This window comes from Neofelis nebulosa, chromosome 5 (genome assembly GCF_028018385.1).
Source record: "Neofelis nebulosa isolate mNeoNeb1 chromosome 5, mNeoNeb1.pri, whole genome shotgun sequence".
NCBI classification, from domain to species: domain Eukaryota; kingdom Metazoa; phylum Chordata; class Mammalia; order Carnivora; family Felidae; genus Neofelis; species Neofelis nebulosa.
In genome coordinates, this window is record NC_080786.1 from 156717738 (window position 1) to 156731738 (window position 14001).

General features: G+C 62.7%; 1 protein-coding gene across 1 annotated transcript; it reads right to left on the reverse strand.

The window, feature by feature from the left end:
• Positions 1 to 646: 646 nt before the first annotated feature.
• SIK1 (salt inducible kinase 1) lies at positions 647 to 12478 on the reverse strand. Its single transcript, XM_058732144.1, has 14 exons — positions 12300 to 12478; positions 11136 to 11306; positions 10593 to 10709; positions 8122 to 8185; positions 7783 to 7944; positions 7495 to 7619; positions 7281 to 7404; positions 6527 to 6750; positions 6105 to 6254; positions 5503 to 5625; positions 5188 to 5404; positions 4311 to 4589; positions 3493 to 3727; positions 647 to 3094 (listed from the first exon to the last, which is right to left on the reverse strand). The coding sequence occupies exons 2-14, from the start codon at positions 11289 to 11291 to the stop codon at positions 2734 to 2736; spliced, it is 2337 nt and encodes a 778-aa protein (XP_058588127.1). The 5' UTR covers positions 11292 to 11306; positions 12300 to 12478; the 3' UTR covers positions 647 to 2733.
• Positions 12479 to 14001: the final 1523 nt, after the last annotated feature.

Consider the following 14001-nt stretch of genomic DNA (forward strand, 5'->3'; position numbering starts at 1 on the left):
AGGACACGGTGGCTCTCGCTCGGTGGGGCTCCGCCAGACCGCGCCACCCCCTCCCGCGAGCAGCGCACGCGGGTGCTGATGGCAACCTCACGTTTTTGCTTTTGGCGATGACCATCCTAATGGGTGTAAGCAGACTGACAAACTTTCTTTAACCCAAAGGCATTTGCCAGGGAATCAAAATGAAGGGACCCCTGTGCTCTGTGAGCAGCCATGTCTCTCTTATTGCCAGAAGTTCGTAAAGCCGGTTTGAAGAGACTGGGAGAGTCTGGCCGTGAGGGTCTTCCAAATGTTTGGTTCACGAGTGGATTCGCTGAGCGTTACCGGGGAGGGAGGGAGGAGGAAGGAGTGTATGGCACCCTGGGAGGGGAGGAACCCACTGGAAACAGGCCGGGCTGGAGATGCCACCCGGGGAAGGGGGACCCGCAGGGCCGGGGCGCGCTCAGCCCCGGGCCGCCCCTTCCCGCGCCCTGCCCTGAGCGCCCAGCGCCCGGTGGGTCGCTACTTCCGGGGGAGGGCAGCTCCTGGCGGCCAGGCTGGCGGGGGAGCTGGTGCCACCGCCCCCTCTCTGAGATCTGCAACCGGAGGGCGGCGGGAGGAAGCGGCTGGGAAGGACGGCACTCCCACAGAGACGAGCACGGGGAAAAGGCAAGGTTCTTCCCCCAAATATTTTATTTAAATATTAAATTAAAAAAACATACACCCGCTAATCATTTGGCATACATTTCTCATGTTAACATAAGAAATAAAATAATTAATTCCGTTGCGGTAAAAAAAAAAAAAAAAAAAAACAAACAAACCAAACTTTGTACACCTTAATCGGGCGCCGTGGCGCCTTCGCACAGGCTACGGCCGCCAGTCTGCGCACCGGCGCTGCGGAGAAAGTACAGGACGCACGTCGCACACACCTAAACACACGACGCAGAGACACGACTCACAGCCAGAAAGAAAACCTCCGTGAAAGTAAAGTGCTTGTCACGGCTCTGAGGCCTTTGATCTGTGGCGTCACGACAGCAAGGAGTCTAGCGAGGGGACCCCGGTCTCGGGGAGAGTCGGCCGCGCCGCCTCTGTGGGTCCGGAGGCCCGGACGCCCCCGGGGCCCTCGTTACAAGTCAGCAGGAGGCTTTGGTGATTTCTCTGTGGCCAGGCGCAAGGACGGTGCCTTCCCCGACTCTCCGGCGACAGCCACGGGGAGGTAGCAGCAGCGGCCGTGGCAGGGCCGGTGGCCGGTAGCAGGAAGCCTGGCAGATGCGGACACGCGGGCCGCGGCCCCCCGTGCACGCGGCCGGCCCCCTGCCCTCTAGGAGCCCGGGGGCGGGGGGGGGGTGTCCTCGGCTTCTCCCAGCGCCCTCCTCTCCCCTGTTAATACTGTAGGTTGTAAGAGCCAAAGTGAGCTGAAGGCACCTGGGTCGGGTCAAGGGACGGGTACTGACTGGTGCAGAGGGGGTGAGGCCTGCCGCCCGCCCGCTCGGGTGGCTTCCGACCCGAGTTCACCCGCCAGGTGAGGACGCACCTCGTCTCCCCCCCTCCGCGCCGACCTGGTGCCGGTGCTTGCTAACGTTACCAGAGAGCAAAAGTGACACCAGGAACACAGAAGTGTAGTAAAAAATATAAAAAATAAGTAGTGTCCGTTTGTCTATTTATATACATGGACAATATCTGCTTTAAAAAAGGAACAAAGCTTGAACAACACTGATCTGACCTCTCATTGCGGTATTCTCGAACGAAAGCCTGACGTGTGGGGCCCGGATGAGGCAGGGATACCACGGGCCACGGCCCGGTGGCGGCAGGCGGGCGGGGCCGCGCCCCCGCGCCCCCGCTTTCCGCCTGCCCCTGCCCGACGGCCACACCTGGCCGTATTGCACACCCCCCGCCCTGGTCAGTTGTTCATTTTGGACCCTGATAATGAAATGCATAAAAACTTAAATTAGCAGCGGAAATAAGATGGGCAGCAGGAAGAAACCTCTCCGGGGCCCTCCGAGGCACGTGGGGGACTGAAGCCACGTGATCCGGGCCGGACCCCCAACCTCAGTCACCCACGGCTTCTAGTCTCTTCCTACGGCTCCTCTGAAGGATCCTGGAAACCGACCTCGAGCAGTTGACAAAAGTTCTCATCTAAAATAAGAAAACACCGTCCTTGGGGTTCTGATTTCAGGGTAGAGAATTCCAGGAACTTGTAGATTATTTTCTCCTGGGCCGGCCAACAGAGCCTTTTTAAAAAAACGGATACATAAAGTAGAAAGTTCACAGTCCTCGTTTTGAAGTGTAAATGTTTCGGGGAGTGGAGAATCGTTAACCAAAACAAACAAAAAAGGCTACTAAACACACGCGCACGCACGCGGATGGACACGCGGCCCACGCCACGGTCTCTCCCGAGGCAAGCCTCGCGTGGCCCCCGTGGCCCCCTCCCGCCGCCCCGACCGCAGTGGCGCTGGCCAGTCCAGCCAAGCCCTGTCGCCTCTCACCCCGCCGCCCTCCTTCCCCTTCCCGTCCACCCACCCTGGCACGCCCCTCAATTATTATTTTTCTTCAGCAAGTTTCCAGGCCCTGCTCAGAGTTGCATTTGCTCAGTGCAAGGGAAAAAGTAAAACCGAGAAGAAAGTAAAAAGCCAAAACACCAAACGTATTGCTTGTTTCGCTTCTAGAAACTTATTGGCTTCGAGTCCGGAAACGTCTTCACATACTCTGAAATTATTGCTTCGAAGGGCCGGCCGGCCCGAGCCGCAGGCGGGGTCCTCACTGCACCAGCACGAAGGTGCCCAGCCGGCCCGAGGTCAGGTCCTCTATCTCACAGTCCGCCTGCGGCAGCCCCGCGGCCACAAAGCTCGGGGGCAGCGTGGCGGCGGGCAGCGGGGCTGTGGCGCTGCCGATGTGCAGGTGGGTGTCCAGCAGCTGGGCCGCCGCCGCCACCGGGGAGCCCCCCGCCTGCAGGAAGTGGGGCGGCAGCAGCGGGCCGGGCGCCAGCCCCAGCTCCTTCTGGAGTCCCGACACAAGGAGCGTGCCGTCGCACGGGGCGAGGACCAGCGGGGCCGGGGGCGGCTGGGGGGCCTGCTGGCAGCCGGGCGGGCCCACGGGGTGGTGCTGGAGCTGGAGCAACCTGGAGGGAGGGAGGGGGCGGGTCAGCCGCCGGCTGGGGCTGCTCCCCACACGCGAGGCTGTGCGTGACTAATCCCTGAGCAATTCCTGACATTTCCATTCTCCGTCTTGCTTCTGCGGCAGCTCAGAGATGCCAACCAGACGCGACGTTGTTATTCGCTGCCCCCCCCCCCCCGCCCCCCACTCACGGGCGGGCTTCAAAGTGAGGAAGGCCGACTGCTCCCCCCCTCCGCCGGAACGAGGCCCCACCGGCGGATCCCCCCACACTAGGGGCCGGCAGGTGCACGCGTCTGATTCCACGGAGAGGGCGAGGAGCTCCCGAGATAAGGTTACTCCAGAAACCCAGACGTCCTCGAGCCCTCCCCGGGGGGCGGTCACGGGAGCGAGGTGGGGGCGTACCTCTGCTGGTGTAGGACCTCTTCCAGCAGGCTCCGGCCCTCCCGGCTGCCGGCCCCGCCGCCGTGCGGGCCCGGGCTCGGCGCGGGCAGCTGGAAGGCGCTCAGGCCGCCCCTCGTGGCCCGGCTGGAGGAGGAGGGCGGGCACACCTGGCGAGCCAGCCCCTTGATCTTGTTCAGGCCCAGGAGCCCTTTGGCCCTCGTGCTCTTCCTCAGCTGCTGCCGGAAGGCTTTCAGCCCTGGGGGGAGCAAAATCAAGCCGGTCCGTGGGTGGCCCGCAGACCCCGGGCCGGCGTGAGCAGGGAGGGACCCCATGCAAACGTGAAGGCATGAACGGATTGCTTTCCCGTGGGGGTTGAGGGCACTCTCTGGTCATCCGATCGGATGACCCCTCCCGGGGCTAAGTCCTCTTTTCTTCAGAGTTTGATTTGGGGCAGCAGCTCCAACCCCGAACGAGTCTGGGCAGGGGGTCCTCTGTGGACGGAGGCACGAGCGGGGCGGTGGGCTGAGGGAGGGAGCCCAGGCAGGCAGGTGGGGGCTGCCTCTGTGGAGGGTCCCTCCCTGACCTGTCCCCTCCTCCAGGTGAGGCGCTGCGGCCTGGCATCCAAGTGTCTCCTGGGCTTTTAGGACCGGCCACTAGGAGACCCTGTGAGTTCGTCCCAGAAGACAGGGACATCTAGAGCCTGGGAGCTCTGCTGCTCCGTCCAGGCCCGGCCAGAGACTCGGGGCACGCCATCTGCACCGGGACAGGGTGACACCCTCCCAGGGGCATACACAGCACCTTCTGGGACAGGTGGAAGGGGAGCAGGAAAGGTTAGTCACCTTGAGTGAGCGAGGTGTCCGATGCCCTCCGGCCTTCCTGGAAGCTGATGGGGAGCAGAGTGACCCCTCCTGGGGCCCCCTGAGCCTGCAGCACTGGGGTGGCAGACTGGGCCCCCAGGAGCGGTGAGGCCAGTCTGAGAGGGGAACAGGTGCCCACCAGCCCCTGGGCGGCCAGGCGTCCACTGAGCCCCGCTGGGCCGTCGCCGGCCGAGAAGGTCAAGCAGCTGTCAGAACTGGTGCCCTCCGAAGGGCTCGCGGTGGAGGAGGAGACGACGATACCTGCAGAAGAAGCACGCGCTCTTGAGGGGCCTGACGCTCCCCAAGGCCAGAAGCAACCCACAGCACCCAAGTTTTCACCGGAAGTCAGAGGAAAGAACGGGCACGGACACTTTCTCCGTGCCTGGTGCACGGCCCCTGGGTCTTGGGACAGCCCGTGGGGCCAGCTGACAGGGGCAGACGGCGGTACTGGCCTCCCTGTGCCTGCCCTCAACGTGGGGCAGGAGTCTACGACGGCCAGAGGCTGTCAGAGGCGTCTGGGAGCCATGATGGTGGCCGGCCACCTTGAGGCTGTGGCTGCCGCCGTAGCTGACCGGTGGGGCTCAGACAAGGACACACGGGGGCCTGGGCTGCGGACCGGCCCTTCCGGCCCCCGGGGGCAGCTAAACCCCAAGCTGTCCTGCCACCGAAGGACCACGTGCAGTCTCGAAGTAGGATCTGCGTGGCCTCGGGGTCAGAGCAAAAGGCAAATCCGGACAAGGGCAATCAGACACCGACCAGCCAATAAGATGCACTCTCCATCGGCCGGTCAGAGTCTCCACCGCACGCCCGCCCCCTGGCCGGTGCCCTGGGCCGCGTTCCTGCCCCACCGGGCACTTACACGGAGGGGCACTCGGGGAGAAGCAGGTGGAGACCTCGGCCAGCGTGTGCCTCCGGCCTGTGCCGCCGGACAGGGGCTCCTGCGGCTCCCGCTCCTCCTCCAGGCCCTGGCCCTGCCTGACCTCCTCACTGATGCTCGCGTCTAGCAGGCCGCTCGGGGAGATGGGGCGATTCCGGAACACTCCGTTGCAGTTGGCATCCAGGGGGAAGAGCAAGGGCTGGGGGGACAGACACAGACCCGTAACTCCTGGGGCTCCATGGGACGCGGCTGGGAGAGCCCCTCCCACGCGACGGCTGCCCAGTGTAGATCACACACCTGGAGTGAGCTGAGGGGGTCACAGTCCGCGTCCACCTGCAAGACAGACTGCCCGAAGGCCTGGGGCTGTGGGCACAGCAGGGAGGGCTGGAAAGAGTCACCAGACAGGCCTTCCTGAGGCACCTGCGGGCAGGCAGAGGACAGACGTCAGCAGGGAGGTAGCTTTGGGGACAACCGCAGACAGCGTCACTAGGAAGGCCCCACTGGCTTTGCCACGGGGCTGACAGGTCAGTCACCGGCTGCCTGGGCTCAGGACACAGGCACCTTCCTCTCCAAGGCCGTGCCGCCCAGGGTGACCAGGGGAAGGTGTCAGGAGGCCAGACCGGGGACAGTTAAGGAACAAGTGGCTGCAGGGTAGTGCCTGACCCGCAGCGGAGCGGCCGGCACCCCCTCTCCTCCGTGTAGCCTCTGGTTCGTGGCTCCCACAGGAACCCCCCCCCGCCAACCCCCATGCCGCACGGGCAGGAGACGGGACCCGGGGGCCGGGGGCCGGCGGGCTCGGCGGGCATCTCAGTCCCGGGCCCGTCTGGGTGAGGGACCGTAACTGGCGGGCGTGGGGGTGCACAGTCTGGGCAGAGCTCGGGAAGGAGGCTCCCCCCCACCTCAAAGCCGCCGAGATCCGAGCTGCGCGGCCTCTGCTGCCGGGCCGGGCCGGGCCGCGCCGACGGCTGTGTGTGCCGGTGCTCCTTGAGCCGCTCGAGGAGGAGGTAATAAATGGCGGCAAAGTGGTTGTAGCTGCTGTTCTGCAGTGACTGCAGGAGGCAGAGGGAAGCGGGGTCAGAGCGGGGCGACAGGGCTCGGCGGCGGGCGGTGCCCCCGACGCTTCCTGAGCGGCGGAGGCTCCCTGACAGGCCTGTTCCCAGGGTTATTCCTGGGTGGCCGAGAATATCCTTCAGAGGAGTGGACAGCTGGCCCTTAAATCAGCCCATGTTCCCGTTTCAACTCGACTGGCGAGTGCCTGCTTTTCCTCGGAGTGAGCGCCTCTCCCGTCCAAGCCCGCGCGAGGCCAGGCGGTGGCCCTCACCTCCACGGTCCTCTGCCGGTCGATGCCCAGGGTGTGCATGATCCCCAACACCTGCTCGTCGTAGCGGCCCAGGCTGGCGTTGTAGCTGAGCGCAGAGAAGGCCGTGCAGGCCTGCCGCGGCACCGGGGGCTCGGCCTGCATCCACCTGTGCTGCCAGATCTGGGCGATGGTGATGCGCTTGCTGGGGTCCACCACCAGCATGCGGCGGATCAGCGTCTCACAGTCTGGGGGGCGAGGGAGGCCCGCTGAGCCCGGCGGCCCCCCTGCGTGCTCCCACCACCGCCCAGCTGGCTCCCGCAGCGGCCCCGCTGGGGACCAGGCTCCCCTCCTGCGCGCGACACACGAGTGACCGTCCTGAAGGACGCTGAGACCGGGGGCAGTGGCCCCGGGCTGCCACTCAGGACCCGCCGCCAGGAGAGCCAGCGATCGAGGGGACGGGGTCCTGCCGACCTGCCCCCGACCGAGGACCAGGCCGGCCGGCATCCCAGAGACTAGGCCCTCTGGGGGGGGGGGGGGGGAGGCCGCCCCCCCCCCCCCCCCCCCCCCCCCCCGCAGAGCCGAGGCCCCGCCCCACAAGTAGGGCACTGAGGAAACACCCAGTGGGTGGGGCTTGTGTCGCAGGCGGCAGGGAAACAGCCCGCGGTAACGCGGGGCTGACTCACGGACCTGACGGCACACCCAGACACCGTCGGGCAGGTGTTTCGGGAACTAAACCCCCGCCCCCTCTGCAAGCCCCTCGTCCCGGGTCGCCCACCTTGAGACATAAAGAACGGGATACGGAAGCGGCCCTCCAGCACCCGCTGCCGCAGCGCCGGCAGGTTGGGTCCGTCGAAGGGGAGCGACCCGCACACCAGCACGTACAGCACGACGCCGAGGCTCTGCAAAGACCACACGGCCTGGGGTCAGCGCCCGCACGCCCGCGGCCGGGGCCCTGGTGTCTGACGCGCGCCGCCCACGCGGGCTCCTACCCAGATGTCCAGCTGGGGGCCTTCGTACTCCTTCCCCTCAAAGACTTCTGGGGCCGCGTACGGGGGGCTCCCACACCACGTGGACAGGGGCTCTCCTGACTTGTAGAAATTCCCAAATCCAAAATCTGAGGGACAGGAAAACGGGCGGTGAGGTCACGGCGGCAACGGCAGGGCCACGGACAGAAAGGTGAGCGCGCCCACAGCGGGGGGCCTCGTGGGCCCTTAGGAGACGGCGCTTTCCGGGCTCGGGGACCGCCCCCCGCCCCCCAGCCCCGGAGGGCCCCTTGCCTGCCAGCTTGATGTCCATGCTGCCGTCCAGCAGCAGGTTCTCGGTCTTCAGGTCCCGGTGGACGATGTGGTGGCTGTGGCAGTACTCCACGGCGGACAGAATCTGCCAGAATTTCTTCCGTGCTTCGTTCTCGCTGAGGTGCCCGTTGGAGGTCAGATAATCTGAGGAGTGACAAGCCGAAGCTCCAGCCCTAACGTCCGGAAGCCTGGCCATCGTCTGGAGCGCGAGTGAGGAAAGCCGTACGACTTAAAGACGGGCAGACCCAAATGCTGGGGGGCGGATCCCTGACCAGTTCCACCCTCTGCTTTCAACAGATGTTACAGACAGGCGTGACTTACCAAACATTTCTCCATTTTTCGCGAATTCGGTGACAATGTAAAGCATATCCTTTGTCTCCATAACCTAAAAACACAAAGACCTAACGTTTAACCACACGGGAACAGAACATGCCAACGGTATAAATAATCTACTCGAACCCCAGTAAATTTTTAACTTCCCCAAGGATGAGTGTATCCGTTATCTTTCAAAAGGAAAGAAAATAAACACTTCTGTGTTAAAGAAACAGATACGGGGGTTCCTATTCAGGAAAAGAATTTAAAACATCAGAGGTGAATTCCTCACTAACCTGTCTATCCGAATGCACTAGAACCTTCCCGTATCACCGTGTTAACGCAACTGCCTCACCCACCCGCCGGCTCTGTGAGGCCTCAGAGGTCTGACACCCGCAGCATGCACCGCTAGGGCTTTCTTCCAGAAGCCTAGCAGGCAACAGATGATTCAGGCCAGCGCAAGCTGAATAATAGAAAACGAACACCCCTTCCCCCTTGCGCTATTGACATGATAAATTGGGCGCTGAGAAGCGGGTTCTGCCAGGCTAAGCTACGACACACTGCTCTTTATACGGCAAACCCCTCAGCATGTGTCAGTAGCAACAGCCGAGGTCAAACACACCCTGCAGGCTCACTTACGGGTCGAGAATTTTACTTCACTGTGCAAACAATTTTAAAAAAGAGTTGAAAATACAGCTAGCTAAGAAACAAGGTGAATTTCACATCTTTGGTCCTAAAAGAAGGAAATCCAACTCCTTCCCAGGTGTTTTACAAGATTTCAAAGGGAGACACAGAGACAATACGTGCTCACAGGAACAGATTTCTTTAGGGTTCGAAATACAGTTTTTCCGTAAAAAAGACACTTCAAAGGCAACTGGTTTAGGCCATAAATCTAACAAGACAGCAAACACGGTATGTTTGACCAAGAATCTCCAATGTCCTGAAGTGTCCTGGCCCTCCACGTGTGCGGTAGAGGCCTGAGCAGGAAGGCTGAGGTTCGTCCCTCTCCTCAGTTCAAAAGAGAGCCGGAGAAAGAATTAAGAGTAAACGTGTTTGGGGTGTTGGGAAACCTCCAGGCAAGAGTGTAGTGTCTCGGCAAGGTTCTGGGGACTGGGCCAGCTGGATGAGAGTTAGACACCAGTGTAAAACCCCGAGGAATGATACGCATTGCTGTCCCTATCATGTCCAAACAGTTAAAGCGACCCAGACAGCACCGAGAGGTTTCACTCCGTGAAAGGACCTCTCACTCTGATGCTGGGGGCGATGTGCTGTCTAACTGGGCTGCTCCACACAATGGGCCAGGAGAGGGACAGGAAGACCAGGAAGGTACACTCTGGCTCATCCCTCCAGCAAAGTCAAAAACAGGGCTCGGGCCACTCCTGCGGAAACAGGCCAGGCACATTTCTCAGGCACTGACATCAGCGGCCACGGAGGAAACTTCTTATCAAAGCAGCACAACTAAAAATGACACAGAAACAAAACACAAACCCGAGCGTATGGTGGAGGGCTGATGACTGCACTCAGTGACTCTAAGTGAACTGTCATTCAGGGGAACACAAGCCCGGTGACACTACTTCCGTGGGACAGTCTTCTCTTCTAACGCCCTCTCCTGCCACACTGCCCGCCGAGCCTCGCCGTGGGCACACACACATCCGCGCCGTCCCGTGTTCCTCTCAGATTCAGGAGGCTTCACGAGAATCCCCAGAAGGAACTTACACCCGGCACAGCTGGATGAAATACCGAGCATTTGCAAAAAACGTAGCAGCCGGCATCTCATCTGCAGAAGTGCTCGGCTAAGAGTTGCTTTACTGCGCTCATTAAATCAGCGCTTGTAATATTCCAGAGATATGATTTATTAGTTAAAACACGGTAACGACAATAAAGTCACCAAACAAACCGACAGACGGATAGGGCGAGGCATGTTCTTAACGCGGATTCAATGACAAGTTCTCTGTTCTCACCATGGCAAAAGTATTTTCATCTCTCCGTTTTTGACGGAAGAGTTGAAACGGGAAGACAAATGCTTTTACTGCTGCCTTTGCAAAGAGTTCACGGAAACTGGTAAACGCAGCCGGTTTTAAAGTTGAATAATCATCTGCAAAGGGGGAAGCGTCTCCTTCCACTAAAATCTGTTCTATGCTAAATGCTTGACATGAGACAATACCTACGTCTGGTTGTTTGTTTTCTTAGGAAAGCGAATCTAACAACCGACCTCTACGCATTTAAAACTGGAGCGAATGACAATACGAAATAAAATTTTAATGAGGCAAATCTCAGTTATGCTCCAAAAGCAAGAAAATAGTTGAAAACGCATCTGAAGAGCTTACAAAAATCAATCTATTTACCTTACACAGCCAACCCCCAGCCTCCCACACACACCCAAAGAGAGGGGCAAAATTCAGAATCGCAGGCTTATTGTTGAAAATAAAAGGTAACACACTTGCCAGAAGTCACAGCAAAAGGCAAACTTGAGTCCTTACCTGATAAAGCTTTATGATGTGAGGATGATTCAGAAGCTTCATGATCTGAACCTCACGATATATTTTCTCCAAATTACTGGAGTCTAATCGAGTTTTATCGATTATTTTTATTGCAACCTACAGTTTAAAAGAAAGGATATTTTTGTCCCCAAACAAACGCCTTTCATTGACACATTTGGTTTTTTGCAGCTTAATTTCTGTAACACTTTATGTCCCCAAAGGTCACAAAAAGTTGGGGGAAAAAAAAAACAAGTCACCATTAGTGGTACTTAAAGTTAAGGAAGTATCTTAAATGTCTTCTAGCTCCCTTTACAGGGCCTCGGCCTGGATCCCAGAGCCCCACACTCCTGGGTCGTCCAGTCATTACTCTCTCTGCTGTCCCCTAAGATTTGTCGAAATTATTCAGAATCATAACATAAAGCATTTTCTCCTCGTGGAACTGAGAACTGTCAGCACTGAGACATTGCACGATGAACCCTGAGGACAGGGAAACCACCCAGCCGCCCCCAGGGAGGGTCCTCACAGGCCAGGTCTGGCACACACCTGGGTTTTGGTGACTCGATGCCGGGCCAGCTTCACGACGGCGAAATTGCCCTTGCCCAGGGTCCTCTCGACGTCGTAGAAGCCCACCCGGAGGGGCTTCTGCTGGCTCTGGCCGGAGCCCGCGGGGGCCGCACTCAACTCCGACATGATCACCATGGCTCCGGGGCGCACCTGCGGGCCACCCGGGAGCTCACTCAACACCGGACCTGCCTGACCCGACGGGGGGGGGGGGGCGGCTCCCTCTCCCCGCCGCCCCCTCACTCTGCTCCTTTCTAAACACCTCACCTCGCCGGGCGCTTGCCCGCTCCCACGCCCGCTCCCACGCCCGCTCCCGACACTCCGGCTCCCAAGACCCCCAGCCCTTCGGGCGTGTGGACCCCCTTCACCCTGCGATCCGCGGTCGACTCCATCCCGACCCCCCAGCCCCCCGGGGCGCGTGGGCCCGCTCCCACCCTCACCGCCCCCTGCCGGTCCTCTGCTCCATCCCGACCCCCGACCCCCCAGCCCCGTAGGGCGCCTGGACCCGCTCCCACCCGCCGCCCGCGGTCTTTCTCCATCCCGACCCCCGACCCCCCAGCCCCGCAGGGCGCCTGGACCCGCTCCCACCCGCCGCCCTGGGGACACTCCATCCCGACCCCCAGATCCCTTCAGCCCCGCGGGGTGTATAACCCGTTCCCCCGCCGCCCCCCGCCCCGCCGCCCGCTCCATCCCGACCCCCGACCTGCAGCCCAGCGGGGCGCGGGGCCCGGCTCCCACCCCGCCGCCCGGGATCCGCTCTACACCGACCCCGGGCCCCCAGTCCGGCAGGGTGTGTAACCCGCTCCCACGCCGCCTGCGGCCGGCTGCATGCCGATCCCCGGACCCCCAGCCCCGCAGGGCGCCGGGACGCGCTCCCACCCCGCCGCCCGCGGTCCGCTCCATCCCAACCCCCGGAGCCCCAGTTCCGTGGGGCCGGTGGACCCGCTCCCACGCCGCCCGCCCCACAACAAAGGGGAGACCGGCGGCGGCGGGGCGAGCGGCGTCCCGCTCCGAGACCCCCACGCGCGCGCCTTCGGGCCCCGGAGCCCGGAGCGGCAGTCGGAAACCAGAGCCCGGGAGCTCCGGAGCCCCGGCCCGGCCGCCGCGAGCCCGGCGGCGGCCACCCCGGCCTCGCCGCCGCCTCACCTCCGCCGCCCTCCGAGTGCCGAGGCCGGGCCGCCGCTCTCCCCGCGGCCCCCGCCGCCCGCTCGGTCGCTTGCGCTGCTCGGGCGCCTGCTTCTCGAGCGCCTGCTTCTCGGGCCGCCGCCGCCGCCGCCCGGGCCGCGCCGCATGTCAGCTCTGAGGCCGCGCGGCGCGCTCGGGCCGCACGCGCCGCCCGCCGCGGGCCCCGCCCCGGCCCCGCCCCGGCCCCGCCTCCGGCCCGCCCCCGGCCCTGCCGCGCCGGCCCCGCCCCGCCCCGCCGGCCCCGCCCCCGCCGCCGCCGCCGCCGGATTGATACATCCCCATTGACGTCGCTTTGACGCCAGAGCGACGCGCGGCCGAGCGCCAGGCGAAGGGAGAGCGGGAGATCGGGCGGTTGCCAAGAGACTGGCGGCTCTGACGCGCGCGCTGATGGGGCCGTCGCCCTGGCGACCGCGGGGCGGTGACGTCAGGGGCGCCGGCCGCCCGAGGCCCGCCGAGGCCCGCCGTCCCGCCCGCGCTCGCGTTCCCGCCGGCGCGCGCCCCCTACCGGGCGCCGCGGGCGCTGCAGGCGGCTCGGCCTCCAGTCCCGGGGTGCAGTTCTCCGTCTGCTAGCGCGCGCAGCCGCCCTGGCGCGGCGCCCCCACTTCTCGCGCTCTTCCCAAAGGCTTGGTTCTGGGGTATTTCCCAACCCCCCGGAAGTGCGGCACCGCGGTTGCTGCGTCCTCTTTGGACCCGTAGTCCGGGGTCCCCGTTATCGGGGTACAGGGCCCCAATTTCTGTCGAAAGTCCTCGGACTTGGCACCTCTATTAGAAGAAGTAGCAGGTGGGGCTCGGGAAAGCTCGCAGACTCGCAGAATAGGGCCACACGGGATGCCAGGTGCCAGCCCGCCAGCTCCCACTCCCCGAATTGCCCCCCCCCCCCCCCCCCGCATCCCAGAGAAGCGCCAGCACCCCCAGGGACCCTCTGGGGCTCGGCAGCTGCAGACACGCAAGACCTGGGGGCAGCCCAACTCCGGTTACCTTTGTTCTGCACAAATCTATTGTTTAGCGAGTGAGAAACTTAAACACAGGAAACCTGGGCAGCATCTTCTGGCACCGGGAGCCCCGGCTGGGATGGGTCGGGTTCTCGTCCTGGCTTTGCCCTCCGCCCCCGCAAGGCGCGCCAGTGGCGTGGTTCAGCCCGCCCGTTCTCCCTCAGATCTGCGGGTCAGCAGCTGGTGACAGACCAGAGGAGGCTTGGGGACCTTTGTAAGGGAATCCACGGGCTCTGCTTTGACGAAGGCACCCAGGGGGATGGAGAGAGGTGGAAAGGCCCAGAAGGCCGGTTTCTCGGAGGGCCAGAGGTGTCGGTGGGAATGGGTTCTGCCCACTGAGGTCTTCAAGCTCTTGGGACCAGCTATGGGGAGCCCAGTTAGCAACACCTTCAGTGAGGTGATGGTTCTCCGACAAGTCCCCGATGCTCTGCATTCAGACAAGGGGAGGACTCTGCTCCTGGGGCGGTGGAGGGGTGGGGGGGCAACAGGTGGGGTCAGCTCAGGCCAGGACTTCCTCCTTGGCGGCAGTGGACAGGGCAGGTCCTGTGGACTTAGTTACTTTCCTCTGCTGCCTGTTTCCCCAGAGCTGCTGGGTACAGTCCTGTGCCGCCCCCCCCCCCCCGGACTGGTGCCCGGCAGCCTATTCCCTGTTAGAGAGGAGGCCGGACAGG

What these genes read in the sequence shown, in the direction of transcription:
- SIK1 (XM_058732144.1), bottom strand. Translation starts at nt 11,291, where the DNA reads ATGGTGATCATGTCGGAGTTGAGTGCGGCCCCCGCGGGCTCCGGCCAG. An exon ending in ACATCATAAAGCTTTATCAG is followed by an intron (nt 8,186 to 10,592) that starts GTAAGGACTCAA and finishes TTGTGTTTTTAG; the next exon opens with GTTATGGAGACAAAGGATAT. An exon ending in ACCCCCTCAGCTCACTCCAG is followed by an intron (nt 5,405 to 5,502) that starts GTGTGTGATCTA and finishes CTGTCCCCCCAG; the next exon opens with CCCTTGCTCTTCCCCCTGGA.